The sequence below is a fragment of the Seriola aureovittata genome, chromosome 12, assembly GCF_021018895.1.
Source record: "Seriola aureovittata isolate HTS-2021-v1 ecotype China chromosome 12, ASM2101889v1, whole genome shotgun sequence".
NCBI lineage: Eukaryota > Metazoa > Chordata > Actinopteri > Carangiformes > Carangidae > Seriola > Seriola aureovittata.
This window is the reverse complement of record NC_079375.1, coordinates 11454764-11478903: the sequence shown is the minus strand read 5'-3', so window position 1 is coordinate 11478903 and position 24140 is coordinate 11454764. Positions and strand designations below refer to the sequence as shown.

The following is a 24140-nucleotide window of genomic DNA, read 5'->3' as shown; positions in this document are numbered from 1 at the left end:
AGGCCTATTTAATCAACACAAACAAAATTATGTGTCATAACTGTATGTAAAAACAACATTATATATTGGAATGGATGGAAGTCAAGTTAACATAACATTTTTCATTGTTCAGTTGAATCACAATGGAAACAGCTTGCACACAGAACTTTTAGTTTAGTACAATACCATGAAAGTTACCTGTGCAACAATTTCTCCCAGTTCTGGTGGATAACTGATGTTGATACAGTAGTATGTTGTAAACATCAGTACAAAGGCATTGTCAAAATTGTGAACAATGCCATTCACGATGGTCTGGTCCACTGGGATCATGAAGTGTTATAAACCATAATGAAAAAAACAAAAACCACAAGCTAGCAGAAAGTTTTTGTAGATTTTCAAGATGGATGGCAGCTTGAAAATCTATGACACCTTTCAGATGTGCAGCAGACATTAAGGTAAGGTGTCATTGTCCTGATTCACATGTCAAAAAACATGGTCAAATTTCTACATGTAACTTTAGTGTCATACACTGTGTGGGAACCTTGAGCACTGTTTTACAATTTTCTGCTTGGTAGGCCTTCTGTACACAGATGTTCACAAAAGCACTTCCTCTTTCACAGTCTTTGTGTAACCTCACCAGTGATTTCATTTTTTTATAGTTCTGGTTCACAGTTTTTAACCAATACAAATCTCTTCTGCACATGCACACTTCCTTGCTGGACCACACCTGCGGAGCCAATCCAATGATCGCGAATATCCCTGACCGTCTGACAGATCATAATTCCATTGGTCAGACGAATGCCACGTGACTGAGTTAGAGCTTTCTCATTGGCCATTGCCCTTTCGAAATTAATTGGCACAAACAGGTTCTGTGATGTTGCCAACTTAGTGGATTTGTTGCTAGATTTGGAGACTTATAGGCATTGCCTATATGGTTGGGCCATGTATCGGTGCAAACCGTGGGCTTAAGGCTACACCTCTTATTACGAGGGCTGTCACCCAGCCGCCCTGGTTTCCCGGCTGTTCGGGAGCTGCAGGGAAACGGAGAAGTAAGTCAATGACCCTCGGAAAATAAACTACTGTCATTACATGTTTCTTTACTACTAAAGGAGGCAAAACAGAAGACACACTGGGCAGAGAGAGCAAGAGAGTGGGAGGGAGAGAGAAGCCATCGGAAACTGCTAAGCTAGAAAAACTAGCACATCTCAGTAGCACGTAAACAACAGAAACGCCAGCAAACAGGAAATGATACGCTTTCTGCAGCACGTCAGCGCAGCAATGGCGCCCCGTTAAGAAATAAAGGGTTTCTGGCCACTGGAAACGGTTTCAGCAAGTGTTGGGTTTGTATTAACACGCAATGCAGTAACATTAACACAGCAAATGAAAAAGAGGCTTTAGTGAAATACGTTATGACCAATATCAAGACCCCGGTCACTAATCGAAGAAATACAGTAGTTGAAAACATTTAGGAGGCTGTGCACTAGCGAGAAGCAAAACGGAAATATATTACCACTTTTAACTTTCTCTCTGAGTTCCCATCTAACAAGTAAATATAGCCGAGAAAACAGCGAAGTCTTTGTCTTCAACTTATGTTTGAGTGATGTTGTCAGACCTCGTTACGGTTATAAAAATCAGGATTTTAGCAGCAGCAGAGCAACAGCTTGGAAATGGCTTGGAAGTTACTGCTGGTAACATATAGTCTTACACTTGTTCAGTTTTCTGACAATATAAACATGTAAATGAGAACTGCTTTATTGGGAATTCGGCTTTATTTGGATACTGTATATGTGAGCACAGAGAGGATGAGGGAAGGTACATATAAAGTAAAAACCGCTAACCACTCAGCTATGTGGGCAGTCTATAAACAAAGGTAGCCATGTTTTTGCTGTTTCGCTCATGCTGCCGAGCTAGCCCGTTTCCTCTTCACCCTACCATGGAAATGAACGCAGGTATGAGACCGGTTTCTGTGTTTGCCTGTTCCCCAATTAATATTTTTCTTGTTCAGAATTCTTATCAGTCATTTACATTTTTGTAGCTCTTCTAACCGTGGATCCCCTCCCTTTGCAGTGACCCTCCCAGCTAGCAAAACTGCACCCGTCCACGCTCGGCTCTGAAGTCAGAAGTAGGAATCTGCAGTCTCAGCCACGAGGTATGTCTGCAGCACGGACTGATAGTTCTGGACGGAGTCTGGGATGAGGGATATGACTGAAGTGCAGTCCAACCCAGAGGTACACCACAAATACTTGACTGAGACCCAGTTCTAGTCACATTCTGGGCCAGAATTTCCTGCCACCACATGCCACCACCCTTCCCTTATGTAAGATAGATCAGATGACATGACCAGACTTTTACTAAATGACAGATAATGGCGACATGGGTACCTACGCTCTCATGGACATATAGAGAGTAAACCAGCAAACATGAGCCCAGAAACACTTAAACCGCAAGTGAAACAAAATCCATAAATTTCAGCCGAAAGTCATGGCATGTTAAAACTTCATATATATACTGCAGCAGTAAGTGAAGGTAAAAGTCCAACAGCATCTGTGCATGAAGTTCAAGTTACTAATAAATTGTAATCACACAACATTCATAAATAAATAAAGTTATTTCATTGGAAAGCAATTTTCAATTTATTTGCAACGTTTTAGCCGTCATTGCAGTCAGCTAATCTTCTCTCAGTTAGGATTCCTTCAGTGTCAGTCATTCAGGAGGTTTTTACATTACCAGGAGCCGAAATATCCGCAGCGGTCTCCTCTTCTCCAAAACAAACTAACCAGGTGATTAAAACCGGTAAAAACACTGAAGGCAGTAATCTGAGATGGATATCCCTAAAACTGAACAAATAAAAACAAAACTATCTGCTCAATGAAAGACACCAGAGATAAGTGAGAAAAAATGTATTTGCACAATAGGGGAGCACTGACATTTATAAATGAGAAATAAGAAATAAGCTGGAAATGAGTTCTGGTTCTGAACAAACTGCCCTTTTTCACAACCAACATTTTGACTTGTCATATAGAAGCATTAACAATCTATCGGACAGTATAAGAGGGAGCCAACATGTACAATACCAAGATCCTGAAACTGAAGCTGCAAAATGTTCTTTTCTTACTGGGACTTGTCAAAATGGCTTCTGTGATTCCTCAATTGATGGAATCAGTTGGTGGAAACAATTGGTGATTGTTTCATTTCCACCACTCACTCTTCTCATAAGCAGCTGAGACTCCTTCGACCTTGGAGGCATGAGTGTGCCTGTAAGGTCTACACAGCGGCTCGGTCCATACTATACTACAGTGCCCGGCCCAAGTGTCCAACCCCCACCACCACCACCAACTCACCTCCAAACTTGTCTCTGTTTTGCTATCAGTGACGTCACCATGGCCCAAGGCTGTTTTCTCTCGGGTTGCGGCTCCAAACAGCTGATTCAGGGAAAAGTCACAAAGTGTACTGGAGACCTGACCTTCTCTCCTGAGACAAAACACAGAGAGAGGGGCTGGCTCCACAGGATGGAGACGCTGGCGTGGAAACAATAACACGGCCTCTGAATCTACTCAAAAGATGAGGCACGGTTTTCCAGAGACGAACACAGAAAGCCGGTCGGCCAGGCGTTTTTGAGTTGATGAAACTTGGCGTTCACACTCGATCCTTCTTTGATCTCAGCTCATCGACAGTCCAATAGAAGAGGGATTTTCCCTTTTCAATTTATTTGATTTGAATATTTTTTTAAAGTCCCAAATAACTAAAACAGTCTAAAATTTACAAGAACCAAAACATTTAGAAAAAAAACGAACAGAATTTTGTGGAGTATCAATATTTTTTTCTTTCAAAAAAGTAGTTTTTGGAAATACACCAATTTGTATTCTTGCCAATAGTTAAGCTAAATATGATGCATCATCCAGGAGATAGGTATCTCAATTAGCTCTGCTTAGTACAAAGACTGGAGACAGCTAAGGGAAACAGCTAGCCTGAATCTATACAAAGGCAACAAATTGGCCTAGCAGCACCTCTAAAGCGCATCAATTAGCATGTTGTAGTTTGTTTAATCCAGATAGAGCCATGCTAGCTGCCCCCCCCCCCCAGATAGAGGCCATGCTAGCTGCCCCCCCCCCCCTGCCCCCCCCCCCCTTCCAGTCTCTATGCAAAGCTAACCCAATGCACTCCTGGTTGCAGTTTCATACTTAGAATACAGACACGAGAGCTTTGTGACCTATTGTAGGGGTCTCAAACCCCAGGTTTTGAACCACTGGTACTCACATCTTTCTAGGAACAGTGATGATTTTTTTTCAACTGAGGGAGATTATTTTTAACCTTAACATGTCTCTTAATACAGTTGCACTGAAATGATCACACTTTAAATGGAATTAGTGGCTACGTGTGTTGAATTGTACACCTCTGCCTTATCTTGTTTTAATAGCTTTTTAAACACTTAAGTTTTATAGGTGATGGATGGTTGCCTTATCTAACTACTGGTTCTTTCCAGACGGGGTTCCTTTGACGTGGGACCTAAAGTGGCAGAAGTTATCACAGCTTCCTTAAAACCCTAAAATACTGGGAGATTCCTGCTCTGCGTCAGCACCTGGCATGGAAATTAAAATGAACTAAGATACGGAGTTAAGTGCAGAATATTTTTCTCTCGAACCCTCCTGGCCTGTTCTACTTGCATTCAGAAATGCAGGAAACCCTGATTCATATGTGTGTCATTAAAGGTTTCACTTTTCCATAACCAAAAATAAAAGCATCAGTGGAACTCCCTGTCATCCATTCATAGCGTAGGATACCTAAAAATAGTAAATGAACTTTGGCGCAGATTAAATTAAGCGCAGCTTGAAAAGTGTACAAACCCATTTGATTATTCCATAAGAGATCCTGCTCCTGATCCACTTAATCCCACTTCCAATATGAATAAACCCAACCTGAAAAATGTGCAAATTAATATTATAATTACATGCAGAAAGGCTTTGCTCTACTAATCCACCTAATCCCTCATATTACAGAGCAATGTGCTTTGCCTCAGTTTGCCCTATCAAAGCTGTGTTTGAATTTTGACTCCATATGATATCAGGACAAACTCGTGTGTCTTAATTCAAATCTTAAAATGAAATACTGTATCTATGCTTACAACAGAAGTTTAAATTTTGTATCTTTGTTTAACTGGCGTATTCCCACTGATATCAAGGCTTCTTTCCAAGAGAAGACATATCCAAGACAAGAGCATCACAAGTGATAAAAGCAGTTCATCATACAATAACATAAAGCTACAGCTGATTCATGGATGGAGCCATACTTAAAAGAATAGGTCAAATGGACCCTGAATCCAGTGTCAGGCTGATATGACATCATGACACTGGAGTGATAAACTGGAGCTGCTGGAGATACAAATAATGTGCCTCCATCTTTTTCAAGGCGCAGAAAAGCTTGCATCTGTTCCCCTGGAGTGTGTATCTTCATCTGAGGTAACTCATGTTCTTGTTCTTTACACCACAGAGCCAAGACCACAAAAGCGAACAAACCTCTCAAATGAGGAGGAATGTATTCGTCAGTCATTCATCACATGATGGTGCAGGATTGTCAGCAGCCTTCTGTCACCTCCTGAAAATCTTCTTCCAACGCTGACTTAAACACACGCACACAAACACACACACAGTCAGTAAATGCAGGCAGGTGAGAGCAGGGCGTTCCATTGTGGGCGAGCCGAGGAAGCAAGGACGGTGCATGTCCAAAATGACAAAGGTTGCTTTTACACCTGTCAGGGCCCGTTTAATCATCTACCACTTCAAACAGGAGAGTCTGATGCTCTCGGGCCTCCCAGCAGCCTTTGCTCCAGCAGCTCTGGACAAGCCACCATTCAGTAGAGGGCCAGGAGAAACAGACCTGTGCAGGTATAAAACTTAACTGTGTCTTCCATAAAATAAAAACAAATAGGTCAATGTTTTAGAGGCTCTAGCAGCAGGACTTGGAGGTAATAGATACAGGAAACAGCGTCCACTGGTGCTGTGGCTGATTTAACTTTATAGGACAAATTCAGGGCTTTTCCTCATAAACTGATCTTGATTGAATTAATGTGATGCCTCTTGTATGGATTCACACATTTATGGTGCTGTAACCTTGTTGCTTTATTCATAAATTGAGTAGTTTTTTTTTTTTCAGTTTCATGGGGACAAAACGTTTTTGTTTGAGCTGTACAAACAAAAGTTCAAATCTGTATCTGATTTTCTTTGAGGTGTATGTGTATGTATATTTAGGTGGATATATATGGATATTTGTGATTGTTATGTGTAAGCTGATGATTGTTAATTAACAACAGATTCTGGAATATTTAAAAAATTTATGCCACATTAAAAAAGTTGTATTTGATAATTACTTTCACTTTAGGAGAAACCTTCAAATTCATGATCCCTAAAGAGTCTAATGTTCATGTCAGCAGACTCTTTATTTATATTTAATCAGTATTTTATTTTGAAACTTAGTGTTTCAATGTCTTTCTTTCTTTTAGAAAATAATCATTAGACCTTAAAATATCCTTTTAATATTTGTAGAGTTTTCACAAAAATGTATGTGTCTTTATAGCTCTGTTAAGTAAGTGAAGTATTTGACTGGATTAGTTTATAAAATAAAAGACAAACAAAAAAATCACTAACACCATCATGCAAAAATCTCAAAATATGCACCATCTATTTATCTACAGTCGGGGCATGATGGGATGGCGTATGACACCACTTTTAGGGTTTTTTCGTGCGTCCTATACGCATTGTAAACGTCGTATAACGCTGTTTGAGATAGGTTTAGGGGCAATGGTTGTGTAATGTATAATCGGGGGGTTGTCAGTAGAGAAATTACGTAGTGTGACATGACACGCGAAAAGCAAAAACTACGTAGTGATAACGCGCAAAATGGCTTAAGAAACTGGAGTTATTGGTTCGCCGCTGTGTGATACCAGACTGAAGCCATATATCTAATGTCCATAAAAACCCGCCTGTCTCCATTTAGGTATTAAATTCAGTTGCAGTGTTAAGTAGCTCATTACAGTGTAAACTGATCGAAAATGGCCTTTTTAGTGGATATTTAAGCTACTAAAAGATAAGGCCATTTTGTTTCTTTGTAGCATTATAGTGCAAACGTATCTCAATAAGGTTTAAATGAAAAAATCAAGTTTTAACTATTATTCTTACTCCATAATTAAAAGCCTATTATGATCCACATTGCTTTACTTAAAACTACACATTAGCCAATATGTGAAAAAGGCAACGAATACAACGGATAAAGTCTCTTCCTTTGATTTTTTTTATTTTTTTTTATGTGTAGCTACAGTAACTTCAGTCACTTCTCCTTCATCATATTCGAGACCTGTCGACGGTTTTCCGTTGAGTCACAAAAAAACTGTCGCAACCAACATGTCAATAAAAAATTTAAAAAAGCCACGCAATAATCACCACGTTGTACACTCACCGACATGAATAATGAATCACACTCAAGTAGTAATGTGATATTAGTCCATGTTTCAGTGAAGAAGCGCTCTTCCTGCTCCTTGTTATCTCAATAACATCATGCATATTGCAGCAGTATTGGCTAATCAGGAGCAGGCTCTATAACAAGAGCTGGAGTACTGGAGATAATCATTATCAAGTCGGTACATAAGCCACTGACACCTGAAGAGGGTCGGCCATTAGCCTGTACACCTCCTGAAAGAAACAAACATTATTCAGATAAAATTGGAGCCACGGTCCGGGTGTAAAAACAAATTAATATGTACAAGCTGTCAAATTTGAAATTAATATAGATTTGTTGTTATTATTATTATTGTTATTATTTAGTTTAGTTTCATTCTAACGAAACTAACAGCGTATTATATTATTAATATTGTATATTAATATTATAATATATATTTTTAATATGAGTGGAAGTAGGACCCAAGAATCAATTTAGAATTTAAATAATGTTTATCATACTCTGAATGCAATTAAATGTAAGTTAATATTTAAATGGTGTTTTCCAGTTAAAATGATGATAAAGATAATTAGATTTACCGTGGCTGACAGTGATGCAGGCCCACGGTGTTTGACCGTGTGTGGATAAATGTGGAGACAGGGCGGCGTCCTGCCACTTCTCCTCACAGGCTCCGTGTGTCAGAGCAGCACACTTTGACATTACTGCGAAAACACCTCATTCATCAACGCGAGGCTCCGCAGCCAGTGAGTAAGGAGTGCAGGGGGGGGGGGGGGGGCGCACAACAGGATTTTGTATTCTCGCACCTCCCTGACAACTGCTCACTGAGACGATGGGATGGGAGACAGTAGCGCATGGTTTACTTACTCCCTCTGATAAAAAAAAAAAACACCCCCAGACCTTTTCTCTGGCGGTTAGATTGCATATCGGGGTTGATCCTGTAACAACTGAGCAGAAGAAGACGTAAGAGTTACAAGACAACACATTGTGTCTGCGTGCGTAAACATAATATGACCCAAAATATGAATCCATATGAGCGGAGTTCTAAATGGGAATTTGAACCTGAAGCAGAACATATCCTGATAGACACATATGCCTATAACCTAAACACTAATACAGCCACGATATCTAAAGTTAGGCGTACAGAGCAGCAGCAATACTTTTTTAATAGTGGCAACTGTATTGTAGCCTGGTCGAGTTTTAGTAGCAGCAGCAGCAGTGATAATAACAGCAGTGGGCCTAACTGTGTACTGTCCTATCAGCTGCTACTGCAGCTGTACTGTGAAGCCTAAAGGGCTCCGCGTGTTAATCCTGTGGTTTTCTACTTAAATTTACACATTCAACATTGGCTCAACAAAAAGATAAATTAACATAGTTCCATGTATATGCCAAAAAGAAAGTAGTAGCCTAAGTAGCCTAAATGTTAATATTTATATTATAGGTACTAAGCAGCAGTTAGGTGCAGTAATATTTGTAGTAGCGGTAGAGTAACAGTGTGATAGTAGCCTATCTCTAGCTATAATACTAGTAGTAGCAGATTAGTAGTAGGAACTGTGGCTACACAAAGTGGCTGTAGCTATAATGATAATGATAATAATAATAGTTGTTATAATAAAAGCATATAGCTTAGGCTAATATAACAATTTTTGGAATATAGTATCCTATATATATAAGCTATTAGTAGTAGTAGTAGTGGTAGTAGTAATATTAGTAATTTAGTAATATAATAATTAGCATTGCAGGTGGTAAATTTGCAGTAAAGTGAGGGAGCACAGGTCTCTGCAGCTTCCTGTACTGACTGTGGTATTAGGCTTGTAGTAGTGTTAATAGAAGGGTTAAACAGTGGCAGTAGTAATAGGCTAGTAGTAATTATACTTAGAAATATAAGTCCTAAATAGTGCACTCCCTTCAGTTCAGTCTGAGTTGTAGTGACCTTTTAGTAGCAGCAGTATAAATGTTAGAGGTAGGTCCCTGCAGCCTCCAGTCTGCTGCATGTGCAGTAGCAGCAGCAGTTGCAGTAGTAGTAATATTAGTCGTAAATGGTGGTGTCCTCTGCAATTCAGTCTTTAGTGCTCAGCTATCTCCCATCCAGACAAAATGTAAACAGACACAAATCCCTGCTGAATGGTTGTGACTGTGATGAACCGGGAACTGTTTGTTAACCTCTGTGAACACGCACGAGAAGACCTGTAAATGAGTGAATGATTCAATTGACACCTTGGCCACTTTTGATCACTTCACTCAGCTCCATGTATATTCAGGCTGAGCGAATCATCGCGCTTCAAAGTGAGGCTGTTCACAGCGGCAGCAGAGACGTGCTGTGAGTTTGTGCTGCTGCACAGATGAAGCCATTTAATCCTGAATGAAAGCGTCTGACTTAAATAAACTGATTAGGAAGAGATTTATCGATCACTGCGCCGTGTGTAGAGAATAAACAAAGGAAGAATCAAGACTGTGTCCCGGGGCCTTCAATAAATACCAACAAAGCCTACATTGTTTTTGCATTGAGAAAATATGTTGTAGGCCTATTAGTTCATTAATATTCTTAAACGGTCTAAAAATTAATGAAGTCTATAACAAATACATACCCAAAATCAAAATAATCTCAATTCTTTTAGACATTAAATTTAGTTTGAACAGTCCATCATTAGCTGTAATTATCAGCCAGCGGTGGAGGAAGTATTCAGATATTTTACCAAAATAAAAGTAACAATACATCAGTGTAAAAATCTAACTTGTAAAAAAAAAAAGTCCTGCATCCAAAATATGGGGCGGGCTATTACCAGCAAAATGTAAACAAACATATATTAGCCTGTATCACTGGATTATTGTTAATGATACATTAACGTGGAATTAGCACTGCACTGCTGAGCTGGAGCTAATTTTATCTACAGTTTAAGTAAAACATTGTCTGCATTGTCTTTTTTTAAATGTCAGTTCTCAGTTGTACCTGCATATAAATGATCTGAAGAAAGAAATACATTTCCCTATAGAAATAAATTGGCAAAAAATTGAAGTATGTACCTCAAAGTAAAATTGTAGTGGGCCGAGGCTTTATTAATAAATGTCTTACACCACTATATCAACAGGTTTTATTAGTAACATTTTTAACCAAATCTATAAATCAAAACAATGGTAGAAAAAATGAAATTAAAAAGATGTTAAAAATGTATGTCTGACTATTATACAGCGCACGTATTTAAACTCGGGAGAACTGTTATTAATGGGAATTACATTTGATAAGTCAAAAAGAAAAGCGGCTGAGAAGACGCGGAGCTCCATCTGTGTCTAAAAACATGAGCTGTGGAAAACTGTCGGGAGCATGATTGCATTTGCAGGTTATTCGAAGGTTCAGACGTGATCAAGTATCTCTCTCTCTCTCTCTCTCTCTCTCTCTCTCCCTCTCCCTCTCTTTCTTTCTGTTTTGTCCGTGTGATTGATTGGAGGAGTTCACAGGCTGGCACCCCCATCGTGTTTGCTGCGGCTCACACTCCACATGATTGGTCCGCCTCCCGCAGCCGCAGCCACCAGAAGCGCCTCCTCTCATAAACCTCGTCAGACCGCAGTAACGTTTCCCAGTACTTCCAGGAGAAGCAGCGGCTCACTATTAGGAACTTTGACTGCAACTTATGGCACACAACTAGCAGGTATGTGGTGAAAAGCGACTAATGTCTCCTCTTTTACCCTCTTAACCTATACTGTCTTTTCTGTTGTGCGGCAAACAGCTGGGTCGAACAGCTGGTTTGAGTGCAGCTGGAACTAACTCATTTCGGGGTATCGTTTTATCGCTCCTGCCTGCCTCTCGGCCCTTATCTGTTTTGGGTCTTATCAAACGGTTATCTCTTTTGCTGTGAAGACATATTGCGTTTTGTTTCCTATCTGTTATGTGTGTGTGTGTGTTTACTTGTGTGTGTGTATGTGTGTATGTGTGTGTGTGTGTGTGTGTGTGTGTGTAAGTGTGTGTGTGTGGGAGGACAGAGATTTGACACGGATGGATCCATGCCTCTTAAAAGCTCTTGATGGGAGTATGGCAATCACTGTGAACTGACGTGCTTTACTGGAGTTAGAGATGATACAGTGTTAGTTAACATGGTGTGAATTAATATTCAGTTTATTCGGTTTGTATTGTGGCAGCTGTTTTAAGGATGACACACGGTGAAGTGAAGGATCAGAGGTGGATTTGCGCTTTTCCAGAATATTTGCGAGTTTTTTATCCAGATGTTTTTGGGGTACTTTTTGAACTCAGTTGCCCACAACTTCCCACGAGTGTAGTTTCCCTGATTTCCTAACGGTTCCCACTCATTTTTTTCTCATTTTTTTTTCTTCACAGGGTGGACTACTCCCTGACCATTTTTATTAACCCCTACGGTGTATGGAAAGTGCTCCTGGATGGACCTGGGCGAAAACAGCTGGTCCATGGTCAAGCGAGAAGTATCCAGCAGCCCAGGGTCGCCGGCTGAGCAGACCTACCTGCCCGGTGACAGCAGGAGGGACGGTCCCACCTCGGATGAGCTGAGGACACCTCCGAGCGAGCTTGACGCACTGGGGCACCGCCGCTCCGACGGCAGATCATTACACTCCTACGTTCACTTCGGACACCATAACAACACCCTGACCACTACCGAGGACATCCCGCTGTTTACGGATTTAGACCAAGGCAGCAAACTCGTCTTCTCCAGCGGAGCGCACAAGGCGAGCTTGCTGGTGGACCCGGCCGACATGTACCAAACAATCGCCATCGCCGCAGCCCAGAGCCAGACTGGATATGATTCCTCCTCTGGTGGTTATATGCACTCCAATCCCAACTCTCCCGTGTACGTGCCTAGCTCCCGGGTAGGCCCCATGATACCCAGCCTGTCTTATCTGCAGGCCAGCGGCTCTGCACAGCCCAGCCACGCCGTCTCCAGCCACTCGGTCTGGTCTCAGTCCACCCCGGAGAGCCCTTCATACAGCACCGGGAGCCCGCACACCTCCAGCCGGTTCCACTATCCTCCAAGTCCGCCCATGAATAACGGGACGCCGAGAGACAGCGGCTACAGTAACACACTGAATGTGAGCAACAGAGACCAGTACGGACTTTCTCGGCCCCTCAGCGGGACCTACCCGAGTCCATACTCTCCTTATGTTGCACCGCAGCTCTCCCAGCTGCCCTCACCTTGGACCGGGGGACATTTCGATAACACGATGCTGCACACCTTGCAGAGCAGAGGCGCGCCCTTGATCCGAGGACCAAACGGAGGTAAGAAAAAATGCTAAGTACAGAGAAGGTGGGCATAGTGATGCAATAGTTTTCATTCTTACTGTCTGGGATGAAAAAAAAAAAGATTAAAGAAAAAATCCTTTTAATCAGGCATGTAACCACTGCAGTGTCTTTACGCAAGGCACTGAAATTCCAGCTCAAAATATTAAAAATAATTCGCCCAAACTATGTTTAAAGGACCACAAATATGTTCTTCCAATGTTAAAAATTGTGCTGGTTTTTGTCTTAAGGGACCATGGCTGTGTCATTCCTGCAAGAAAAATTAGGCCCTATATCTGTGCGCAGTACTACAACTGGCCAAAATATGTAGAACCATAAATTATGAAAACAAAATCCCAAAGGTATCCAAGCAACATTTTCACAACAGTATAACAATACTGAAAGCGTGTCAGATTTAGAAGTCTACTTTTTAATATAATGAAACATTGTGGGCCATTTAAATGATAATTGTGAAATCTGTGGATGTGATTTAATTTACTTAACCTGATATTTGTACGAGAAGCCCGAACTCTAAGGAAAATAACAACAAAAGTGTAAAAATGGGGCTTTCCGTTGATGTAAGTGTGTTTTTATAGTTTCAGATATTCTGGACGACATGGGCGAGAGCAGAGAGTGCGTCAACTGCGGCTCCATCTCCACGCCGCTCTGGAGGCGCGACGGCACGGGCCACTTTCTCTGCAACGCCTGTGGCCTGTACAGCAAAATGAATGGGCTGAGCAGGCCATTAATTAAACCACAGAAACGGACGGTAAGCACAGGGGACCACTTATCCGCTCAATTTCCTGCCTAATTGATTCAAACAATGGCTTGAGGTCATCGGGCCCATGGTGATATTCACAGTATCTATAATGCTTTAACTATAACATATCAAGCCTTTTAGATTTGATTTTAATCCAACTAATTTGTTCCATTTTGTCCGTGATTCATCGTGTAAAATCGGCAGAAATCGGTCTGTAAAATAGGCTATATTACACAACACATAAATTTGACATGGAGTGAGCAAGTTGATGATATCATTTAACACATTAACCAATGATATTAATTTTTCGGCCAATAATCATAAATGAAGCTCATGCAGGACTGGAATGAAGGCTTATAGGTCTAGTGCTAAATTTCTCATTATTTGGCTTTAACAGAGTCAGGGGCACTGATTTAATTGGATCAAAGCCACTCATACAGTGAGGACATTTGTTAGCGTAATTAATCAGGCACTTAATCTGTCACTCAGCCTATTCAGTGCTTCTGGCTAATTTAATCTAAGCAGTCGACACGGGGGCAGATCTTTTCCTGGTGCCATTACGCGCAGCATTACGCACAGTTTTTTTTTTTAACAAGGAAATCAAATGTCACGTATGGACTCCTTGATAATCAACATCCTGTAAAAAGCCGTGCGTAAAAGCCATTTACATGGCGATCATAATAGGAGCTGTATTATTGTTAGGAAATAGGATGTGAATGGCCGAATCGTAATTCAATTGGTGGAGTGTGGCTTTTTAAAAAAACTTTTTTTTTTTTACTTGTGGCAAATGCTCCCAAATTATTTTTTGGCTTGACAAATCCGCAAATTTAATTTTTTTTTCTTTGAAATGCTCAAATCTTATTACAGTAACTGAAGTAACTTAATGTTGTGTTTCTATCACCAGTCAACGTCCAGAAGAATCGGCCTGTCCTGCGCCAACTGTCAAACCAGCACGACCACTTTGTGGCGCAGAAACGCCGAGGGAGAGCCGGTGTGTAACGCATGTGGGCTCTACACAAAACTACACGGGGTGAGTGGAGAATTGATTTCACATTTATTTTTAATTTAATACACACTTTTATTAATCAGTGCCTCAGCGAGTCAAAAATAATAAATGATCCAACCTGCAGGTACCTCGGCCGCTCGCCATGAAGAAAGAGGGAATTCAGACAAGAAAAAGAAAACCGAAAACATTGAATAAAACAAAGGGATCCTCTGGTGAGTTACTGATCATTCTTACTGCTCTTCTTGTGCATAAATATTATCAGCTCTTGCTTTTTAAAATACGATCTCAACAACATACTCTATGTTTTTACAGGAAATAACAACTCTATCTCTATGACTCCCACATCCACTTCTTCATCCAATTCTGAAGACTGCTCAAAAACCAGCTCTCCCTCTGGACAGGTCTCCGGGGTAAGACTTTTATTTTATTTTTCTAAATATTCAAAAGTCCTCTGTTTCATTTAAATTCAAGGCATCACAAAAATTATAGAGTCTTATCTTTGTTTTTTAATAAAACCTGAAATGAAATGAATAATTTGAAAATATCATCCTTACAATTATTTTAAATGTCAAACTTTGTCTATGATGCATCCTCAGGGGTGAATATTTTTGTAATGAAAGCATTGCAGCCTTTGCTACAGCAGGTGTTAAGGTAAAATAGTCACATGCAGGCTTGACCGATGCTTTGTGGTGATGACTGCTGCTCATAAATGTGTCACCATTATATTACAGTAAAATGAGCTTCACATTTCTCAGGATCTGATGCTTTTTCTCCCACTTGTGTAATACAAAACCAAAAATGAGTCACACTCCAAATTGAGGCAGTTGCATATTTTATACAAGAAATGGCAGCTTTTTAAATACAGTCAAGTTTTTAATGCGTTTTTTTATTTTATTCTATTGGCTGTGATGTTGTAGGTCAGTTCATCTGTGCTGTCCAGCTCCGGGGAGGGAACAGGCTCGGGCTCAGCGGTGAAGTACCCGGCACAGGACGGCCTGTACACCAGCGTGGGCCTGACCCAGCCATCAGATGTAGCTTCAGTGAGGGGTGAACCCTGGTGCCCCATGGCTTTAGCTTGAACATTTAAATCTTTTGGGAGGACAGCAGTCTCTGGCCCCTTCTGCCTGGATGCTATGTAATGTGGAAGTATTCGGGGGCAATGTTTGTTTCCTTCCTCGCAGCTGATGCAAGAAGAGTCAGACTGGGGGGAAAAGAAGGGTGAAACCGCCTTAGGTCATGCTGCAAGCTTGAACCGAGATTGGAATATCTGGGATTTGTTTCCAGATTGGTGTGGGGATCTTGTTGCCTTAAAACAAAAAAAAAAAAAACAAAAAAAAAAAAAAAAAAAAGAAATGACAAAAGGGAAACGACAGGCCAGATGATCAATCAGAAGGCCTGATGTGGATGGTTTCTGGACCTGCCGTGCACTCGATATCTCTCCCATCCATGGCACAGAAGAACCAGATCTGGGTTCTTCAAAGAAGGCCATCATGTACATAATGGATTTCCTCTCTGAAGAAAAAGCTGTTGATTGGATACCAGCGCTTCCCAAAGCGCCATACTCTTTAAGGACGTTTAGATTTTCTTTTTCTTTCCACAACTGGAATCATGCCACAAGTGCCAAGACAACTTTTATGAATCAAAAGAAAAAAAAATATTTATAAATCTTCCATTGTTGAAAACATGGCTATGATTGTTAATAAAGATATCAATATAGAGTAGAAGTTAAACCATTCTGATGTCTTCTTTTTCTAATTTTTGTTTTCTCTGTAAGTGGTTGTTAGTAGTACAGTAGTGTTGAATCTGCACATGTTTTCCACTGAAAGCTCTTACTGTATTTGACTGATACTAGATACTGGTTTAAACAGGGTATGTCGTCTAGTGTTTTTGTTTAATTATTTACTAAAAAAAATTTGCAAATAATCAACTCCTTCAGACTAATTTTTGATACTGAAACCTTGTCAGCTGTTGGGTAGCATTAAGGTACTTCTCTTAAAGCGGAGCTACAAAAAACTGTTTTACACGTGAAGCAGCTCGTGGCTTGTTTGAACAAAGCACACCCAGACTAGCTGTGAGCCTACTGACCTTCATGTTACAAATCATAAACTGCAAAAGAAGACTGTTGGCTGCACTACGTGACTCACTATAAACTGTATACCTTTCACCATGCAAGCATGTACTGTTGCATCATTTTTATACCAAAATTAGACCAAAGTGGAGTGTGAGGTCATCTCTGAACAAATTCATGTGTCTTCGATGACTTTGACTAATCCCTGTGAGGATTTAAGAGGAGAGTGACGGCCCAGATTAACATGATGAGGCGTTAAAGTGGTCAATGAGAAAAACAAATACAGAAGCAAACACTTCATATTACATCATTATAATATTTTCTTTAAAATGTGCCTTTATTGTGGTCAAATATTTGAACTCACAGTAGAATGGGTGGCATGCAGAATCAAAATTTGAGGTATGTTTGATTCTGCACCTTCCATGTCTGCATGTCCCCCAGCTATTGTGTGGGCGGAGTCTCGAAAAACTATTTCAGGCCACAAAACAACCACGAGGGGATTCAAACCTGAAGGAAATATGATGAGTTAGATGTGAACCTTGGCATAAAGAGGGGTATTTCATACTTTCACTTTCTTTTTTTTTTCTTTCACAACTTGCTTCACCCAAAAATGGGCATGTTATTCATTCTTCTGGAGTTATTTATTTTTTGAAATATAATGTTTTTGGGTTTTTTTTTGTTTTGTTTTTTTGGAACATTATAAGAAATTATTTTTATTTAAATTCAGTCCAATAAATTGTTCTGGTGATGCAAATGAATTTACAGTCACCCTGTGTTTTAAAGAAAGAGCATCAGTGTTTTGAAGTTGTGGAAAGAACCATGTTCTTGCATAATTTTAATATTACTCAGGCATTCTTTTGTATGAGGCAATCGCAGCAATGCTTTAACACCCCATGTCTCCCAGGCTAAAGAAAAAACTGAGCAGCTTCTCAGACTTTTTCATGCATGGGGAAAAAAAATAAAAAATCAAGATCAGCTAATGCAAGGCAAGCATTTCCTGGGAAAGGCTGTGCAACAAAAAATAAAATCCATGCTTCATTTTCAGAAAGACACACCTCCCACCTAAATGTTTCAAAAGATGACATCTCAAAACAAACGTTTTCAGTGTTTTCTGGGTGGTTTGCTTCCACATTCTGCTTATGTTTCATTAAAGCGAGTCTTTATTCTTCTTGACAGTTTTTTTTTTTTTTTTTTTTTTTTTTTTTTTTTACTTAAGAGTTTTTTTTTCTTTTCTACCAGCCCCCGAGGGCTCAAAGCACAATCCACTTTCCTGTGTCCTCTTGAACCAGCAGCTCAAAGTACCTGTCACAGTGTTTACTGTACTTAAGCGAATATGGTCTGTGAGTAATACCACATGAAAAGATTTCTTCGAGATGGTAAAGATTTATGTCTGGGCTTAGAGTTATCTGTCTGCTCTCTGTCATATTGATTTAGCTGGGTTTATTGAGTGTGGAGGAATGTGCTACACTGCACAACAACCACATCCACAGTTGGGACATAAACACTTTTATTGCACTTATTTACTTCTGTTGTTTTTGCAGACGATCAAACTTTTTGACATTTGGCTGGAATGGTACAGTCCCTGCCATTAGTTTCAGCCAAAGATTGTTCATCCCACGCTCTCTCTTTTTTTTTTTTCAATGTTAGTGTTACTTGGTGTGGAAATGTTTGGCATGCTGGTCATTTGGTGCTAGGTGTTATATAAAACATAATTTGTACACCGAGACCACCAGGCATTAAGTCCTCGAGCTTCCAAACAGATAAATTACAAAACCGCCTTCAGATATGTAAATGCAAACTAGTGTTAAACTCAAAACACGAGCAAATATTTATAGGTTTCTTAATTTATGATATGGTCCTACCTTGGCACTGTCTGACTGGTATCCATGGTGCTGCGAGGGAGGAAATATAAACACAACAGCGCAGAAATCCTCCCTGCGCTCTCGTCTGGATAGATGCTCACAAAGCTGAGGGTCACATCGTCCACCATGTGGTGCAAACTGCGAGCTTACAGTTGTTATCTGTGAGAGTGATGGAGGGGGACATGAAGGATGTGTGTCACAGAGTTGCAGCTTTGGAATATGAAATGGGGATTCTCTGCAAATAAGTGAATGTGTAGGTCAGAAAGAGGGGGAGAGAGATAGGATGGCTGAGGCAGACGTAAACTCACAAAGAGACAGAATGCAGAGATCTTGATGGCTGCGCAGGGTTGAAAGTCCTCCCAAAGTAAACAGTACAGGCTAACCCGGCAGCAGACTATAGGCCCCAGGGCTGTTTGGCCATGGGGCAGCAGCACAGTATGGCCCAGTGGCTCCCTCAGGAGATGCCTGTTGATCTTTCCATGTTGCGTTTCAAAGGAGAGCACCGCTGGCCCTGCCTCCGGAAGAGATGGGATCTCTGACTCAGCCCTTTTGGGTTTCCTCGACAGACACGGGGGCACATTCTGGGAGAAAAAAAACACTTAAAAACATGATAGCTTTGCTGCTTGTGGATTCGCTTTAGATTTGGAGTGCCATCAAAAGCTCTCTTATGGAAAAGTGTGTTTGTGTGTATAAACCTCTTATTGTTCGGGATTATTATTGTGTGATTTATTCGCCTTGTCAGATTCATAGAAAGCCAAACTGTGCTTTCAAAGCTATTTGTTCTCTCACCTAGCTTTAGTAAACACATCCACACATCTCACTGTACAGGAAAGAATAAAGGCGCCTCCCCCACCCCTGTCATAAACTCTCACAGTCTTTACTCACATGAAGTATAACTATGCATTTAAATATAGCTCTCTATAGTCAGGGTTACTTATTACAGAAACAGTGGGAGTGTGTTCAGGGAGGGCAGGGTGTTGGAGCGAATGACACTTCTGGTATAGAAGAGTGAAAATCCCAGGGCGGGACACAAGTCCTCGGCCCAACTCTGAGTGTATATGAGTGTGTCTGCATATGAGTGTGCATACACGTGTGTGAGGGAGGATTGCCAGGAAGTTGTCATGGGAGGAAATATTGAAAGCTGAAAGTAGGGGAAAAGACAAAGGGAAAAGAGCTGTGTTATGACGAAAAAAGGAAAACATCTCTGACAATCTCCAACCCTTTTAACCTGAAAATTAGTCAGAAGCTGCAGCAGTTCAACTACCTGGGAAAAAGAAGTGAAACTCAAAACATCATGTAGGCCTACAGAATTACTTCAAAAAATGGCTTCAAATGAAATTTTCATATTGATATGTTTCAATGTTGTTCTCATAGAATCCAGCTGTTAATAATAGTATTATAAATCTTATACCATGGTATCTATCCCTTTAATAACTGAATATACAAGTTCAAGAGGGCAGTGATGCAATCAATGAACAAACTGTCTTATGATAATGTCTCATTTTATTTGTTTCTGTTTTGTTTTTTTGTTTGCTTGTTTTTTACATCAGTGTCCCCATTTATCATGTAATTTTTATGAGCTTTTTTTTTTTTTGCCTTTGTTCGGATAGTCACAGTGAGTGAGAGACAGGTAAGTAAGGTAAGGTAAGTCAGGGCGAGAGAGGGAGGGGATGACATGCAGCAAAGGGCCACAGGTCGGACTCTAAACCAGGCCACTGCAGTTACTGTAAGACTAAGACTTTATGGTACACACTCAACCATAGACATTCCTGTGATCCTGTAATGTATCATCATATATATTGATAACGCCACACGTGAGAGAGAATTTCATCCATATTGCCCACTTCTAAATGGCACATTCCCCATTTCACCCGCAGGCTTCTCTTCTTCTCTTACAATAGAAATTCTGAAGCCCACTTGCCCTCATCATCAAACAATTAAAACTAGATGCTGCACAGAAATATATACATACATGTGTATATGAAAAAAAACATCTCTCTACTTGAATACGTCTGCTACTGTAAGCAAGGTAGATAAAGCTTTTATGCAAACATTCAAGACAAATAAAGCAGTGTTGAGATTAAATGCCCTGTCCCGCCAGTGAAAAAAAAAAAAAGCAGGTCATATTTTGTGTTTGTTCAATCTGTTGTTTCTGCCTTAAGGTACAAGCCGCTGGGAACTTTCTGCTGTGCATAGTGTGCCAAACGTGCACTTAGGCGCACGCAAACACCAGTTTGCAAGTTCCTGTGTTTATCAGCTGGTGATAAAACGGCAAAAATCGCTCCTATGAAAATGTAATGAAAATATTATTATTATGACAAATGCAGAAGGCAGAGGCATGTGGGTTGAGACACAGCTATGATTAAGAAAGTTTAAAAATGAAACTAATTATACAAAGATATCTAATGTCACACCACAGAAAGGGCTGACACTGTGGCCATGAAGCCATGTTGCTACTTCTCCGGGCTTGTCACCGGTCAACTCTTTAGTACAACAGAAACGGCTCTTTCCATGCTCTGTGTGTGTTTGCAGGAACAAATGAAACGTATGTAATATCTGTTACAGGCCCCGGCACAATTTGACTATCAAATCAGTCCTTGCTCCGAGACAATGCATTGCCAGTTTTGTCAGGTAAAAGTTCTGTTAATCTCTAATGGAAAAGTTATTTCATTACCAAGGCCCTCTTGCCTAAAGGAGTCTGGGCTTTGAAACACAGCCACTAAATCATGTAACTCGTGTAAGTATTTTCTGCTGTGGCGATCCAAAGAGTATGCTGAGATTCTTGTGAGTTCACTTTAAGGTTACAGCTATCTCTCCTCTCCTACTAGCCCAACAGTCAGCCTTGGATCCAAGGCGTTTTGAATTAAGTTCAGCGCGCTCGTGTATGGGAACCCAAGCTCACCGCCAAATGCAATACTTCCCGGAGTATTTCTGTCAGAACCCCGGCCTTTAAAAACAAAACACAGTGAAATCACAGCAGGCCCTGTTTTAATCAATTAAACATATGTCAACAAGCAATATGCTAATCATTGTCTCGACAGGGAGAGCACATTCTCTCCTAGTGATGTATGATCAGAAGTCAATCATGATTGTGAAAGGACTTACAGACAAAACTGGGTTCAGTCTCAGTTTTTCTATAGATGAGTAATATACTGTGTTGATCACATTTTGTGAAAAAAAAAAGTGGCATAAATCTAAAATGTCATTAAGATAATAATATTTTAAAATAAAGATACCAACATTGCCCAGAATGTCATGAAAATAATAATATTTTCATGACAATTTGGGCTATGTCGGTATCTCTATTGTTCAGGACTGGTGTGAAACAGACAAAACAATATAGTGAGTCAGATACGGGGTGATTTCCATGCTCAATCTTGCACAGCATGTTGCATGTTTGTGTTTTTGTGTCTGTGTTTGACTTGGATGGAGAGGGTGGAGGGAACCATTCCTTCCTGGCCAGTATCAGTCACTGAGCTCAAAGTCTCCAGGCTTCTAGAGAATCCACCCGGAGTCATTGCTTTAGTCATTTGGGTCAGCAGTGGGCTATGAATTTTGATGGGATTTTACCACAGTTCTCCCTACCCAGAATGCAACAGCAGCTTCTCAGACTTCAGGACCATGCACTTTCTCAGAATGAGGTATGCTTGTGTAAACACCATTTGGCTCACTGAAGTCTTGAAATGTAATAAATTTTCATCTAGAGCTCAAGATAGCTGCAGAGCCACATACAGTGCTGTATGTGAGGACAGGGGATAGATTGCAGGATGCAGCAGTTAGATGGAAGAGAAAAGTGAGACTCCTCTCTTGTCTGCTGATTGGGCAGCCCTCCGCTGAGACCTCTTATGAACACTCCTGATAAGCAAATGAGCATCTAAAATAAATAACAGGCTGACGCATGGCAGGCTCCCAAACAGAAGATACAGCCGCCCATTACAATCTCACCAGCCGTTGTAGTTAAACTTTTAGTTAAACCCATTTTTTTCAACCATATTTTCACTTTTTTACAAATGACCAAAACTTAAGTGAAAACAACAGGTTATCATTTTGTTTTCATTGCTTCAGCCATCACTTCTATCATGATTGCGATTACACTGTACCCATTTAAGTCATTCCTGAGATCACTGAACGTGACGACAAAAGTAGGTACAACAGGGCAACAAGTGCAAGTAGCCAGACGATCATACGGGTTGTAAACAAACCGTCAGCTTAGTCAAATTTAATTTGAAGAGAAAACAAAGGCGAACAGTAAAAATTGCAACCACAACTGTCTGTTGTAAGATCAACAACAACTTAGAGGAAACTCTCAAAGGACTGCTACTTCCTGCACGGTGAATGCAACATGACCAATGAGGGTTAAATGAACTATAGCGCTACTACTAGCAAGCTAATCTGCATGCGTGTTTTACTGCCGGCTTTGTGAGCTATTTTTATGCATGAAAATTATTATCATTAATTATTATTATTTATCTACTTCAATAAAATGGAGCTGTTTTCCTTTTCATTATCTGATGCTCTTCTAGCCAGTCGTTTTGGACGGGAGTTGGCGAGAGACTTATGTTGGCTCAAAACCCAGCACATAGAAGAAATGAAGGGAGAATTTTCTGAGAATAGTGGTGTAATGCAGCAAAATGTTCAAACTGTGATTAGCTTGAAGTTATGTTTGCATCAATATTCATATTTTGGAGGCAAGTTGGCTTGATACAAGTCTTTGTTTTTACATTTGAGCATTTTTGCAATGATTACATTCACAGTGATAAATTACTGTTTTGTCAAAAGTAAATACTGGTAAAACAATAAAGAATCACAGCGCATTGATTCTTCAGGGACTTAACGTACTTGTTACAGCACAAGTAGACAAACTAGCATGGCTACCAACAACTAGCCTACAGATGCTTCTGACTGTCGTTGTTGGTCTTGTGCAATGTCAGATTTTTAGCAGCATTACGTGCATGCTCACTTTATAACGTTATCAATTCTACCTTCAAATAAACTGGTAGCCACTCTGGCAAAACCGTCCACTTGTTTACATTCTGTATGTTTGAAGACATCATACGTAACAGGACTATTGACCGGAGCTACAAAAATAACACCCACGTTGTAATATGCTGTAGTTTTCCTTTAAATAACATAAGAAGCATAATCTGATGTCTGATGTGAACCCAGTGACTGAGCACAACAACAGAGCTGCTTCCTTGTGCTCCTTTGACCAGGCAGACCCTTCGGCTGAGGCGTCCAATTAATTATAGACGTGACTTTAAAACTTCCTGTTTTTCCCCCCTTAATGAAGCCAATCTGCCCTGCTGCTCTAAAGAGAGGAAATACCTCAAAATAGTTCCCAATTTCAGCACATTCAATTATTTTGTGCCCAGTACAGATTGCATCAGTCGTGTTAATGTACGTACCAACAATGTTTGATCACAGGGAAATTATGTCTGTCATTTCTTCCTGCTTCGCCCCCGAATAATGTGGGAATTGTGAGGAGAGCTGGTGCCCGGGATGGGCACTGCCCGCGCACGGATTAGCAACTACGTGCCCTTAGTCAGGCCCATCCAACATCAATCTCTGCCTGAGATGTTTATTATTACACTCATGCTCTCACTTATTCTGAGGAGGGAGAAAAAAAATCCCTGATTTATGCCTCCACTGTTCCCCTTTCCTGTCCTCATTTGTAAAAACAAAATTCCAGTGAATTCCTGCAGTATTAACACTAAGCAGTTATGAGGTCAAGCTTTCACTTACACTGCACAATTCAACTGGCCGGCCACAGAGCATGCATA

The 24140-nt window shown here is 40.5% G+C and overlaps 1 protein-coding gene and 1 long non-coding RNA gene across 4 annotated transcripts; both read left to right on the top strand.

Moving 5' to 3' along the window:
- The first annotated feature begins 844 nt into the window (after positions 1–844).
- On the top strand, positions 845–6972 carry LOC130179261 (uncharacterized). The gene is made up of 3 exons (XR_008829267.1): positions 845–1028; positions 2047–2128; positions 5467–6972. It is a non-coding gene; the product is annotated as an uncharacterized LOC130179261 (long non-coding RNA).
- Positions 6973–10967: 3995 nt separating this feature from the next.
- gata6 (GATA binding protein 6) lies at positions 10968–17666 on the top strand. Of its 3 annotated transcripts, none has more exons than XM_056392132.1 (7): positions 10968–11072; positions 11756–12664; positions 13261–13433; positions 14329–14454; positions 14555–14642; positions 14743–14840; positions 15348–17666. In XM_056392132.1, exons 2-7 carry the CDS (start codon positions 11815–11817, stop codon positions 15507–15509), a joined length of 1497 nt encoding a protein of 498 aa, XP_056248107.1. In that variant the 5' UTR covers positions 10968–11072; positions 11756–11814; the 3' UTR covers positions 15510–17666. The 3 variants fall into 3 exon arrangements, with proteins under 3 accessions (XP_056248107.1, XP_056248109.1, XP_056248108.1); XM_056392134.1 differs by lacking the exon at positions 10968–11072 and adding an exon at positions 11463–11599; XM_056392133.1 differs by lacking the exon at positions 10968–11072 and adding an exon at positions 11463–11654.
- Positions 17667–24140: the final 6474 nt, after the last annotated feature.

Coding starts and splice junctions, on each gene's coding strand:
- gata6 (XM_056392132.1), top strand. CDS start 11,815: ATGGACCTGGGCGAAAACAGCTGGTCCATGGTCAAGCGAGAAGTATCC. Junction 14,643..14,742: donor TAAAACAAAGGGATCCTCTG/GTGAGTTACTGA, acceptor ATGTTTTTACAG/GAAATAACAACTCTATCTCT. Junction 14,841..15,347: donor CCTCTGGACAGGTCTCCGGG/GTAAGACTTTTA, acceptor GTGATGTTGTAG/GTCAGTTCATCTGTGCTGTC.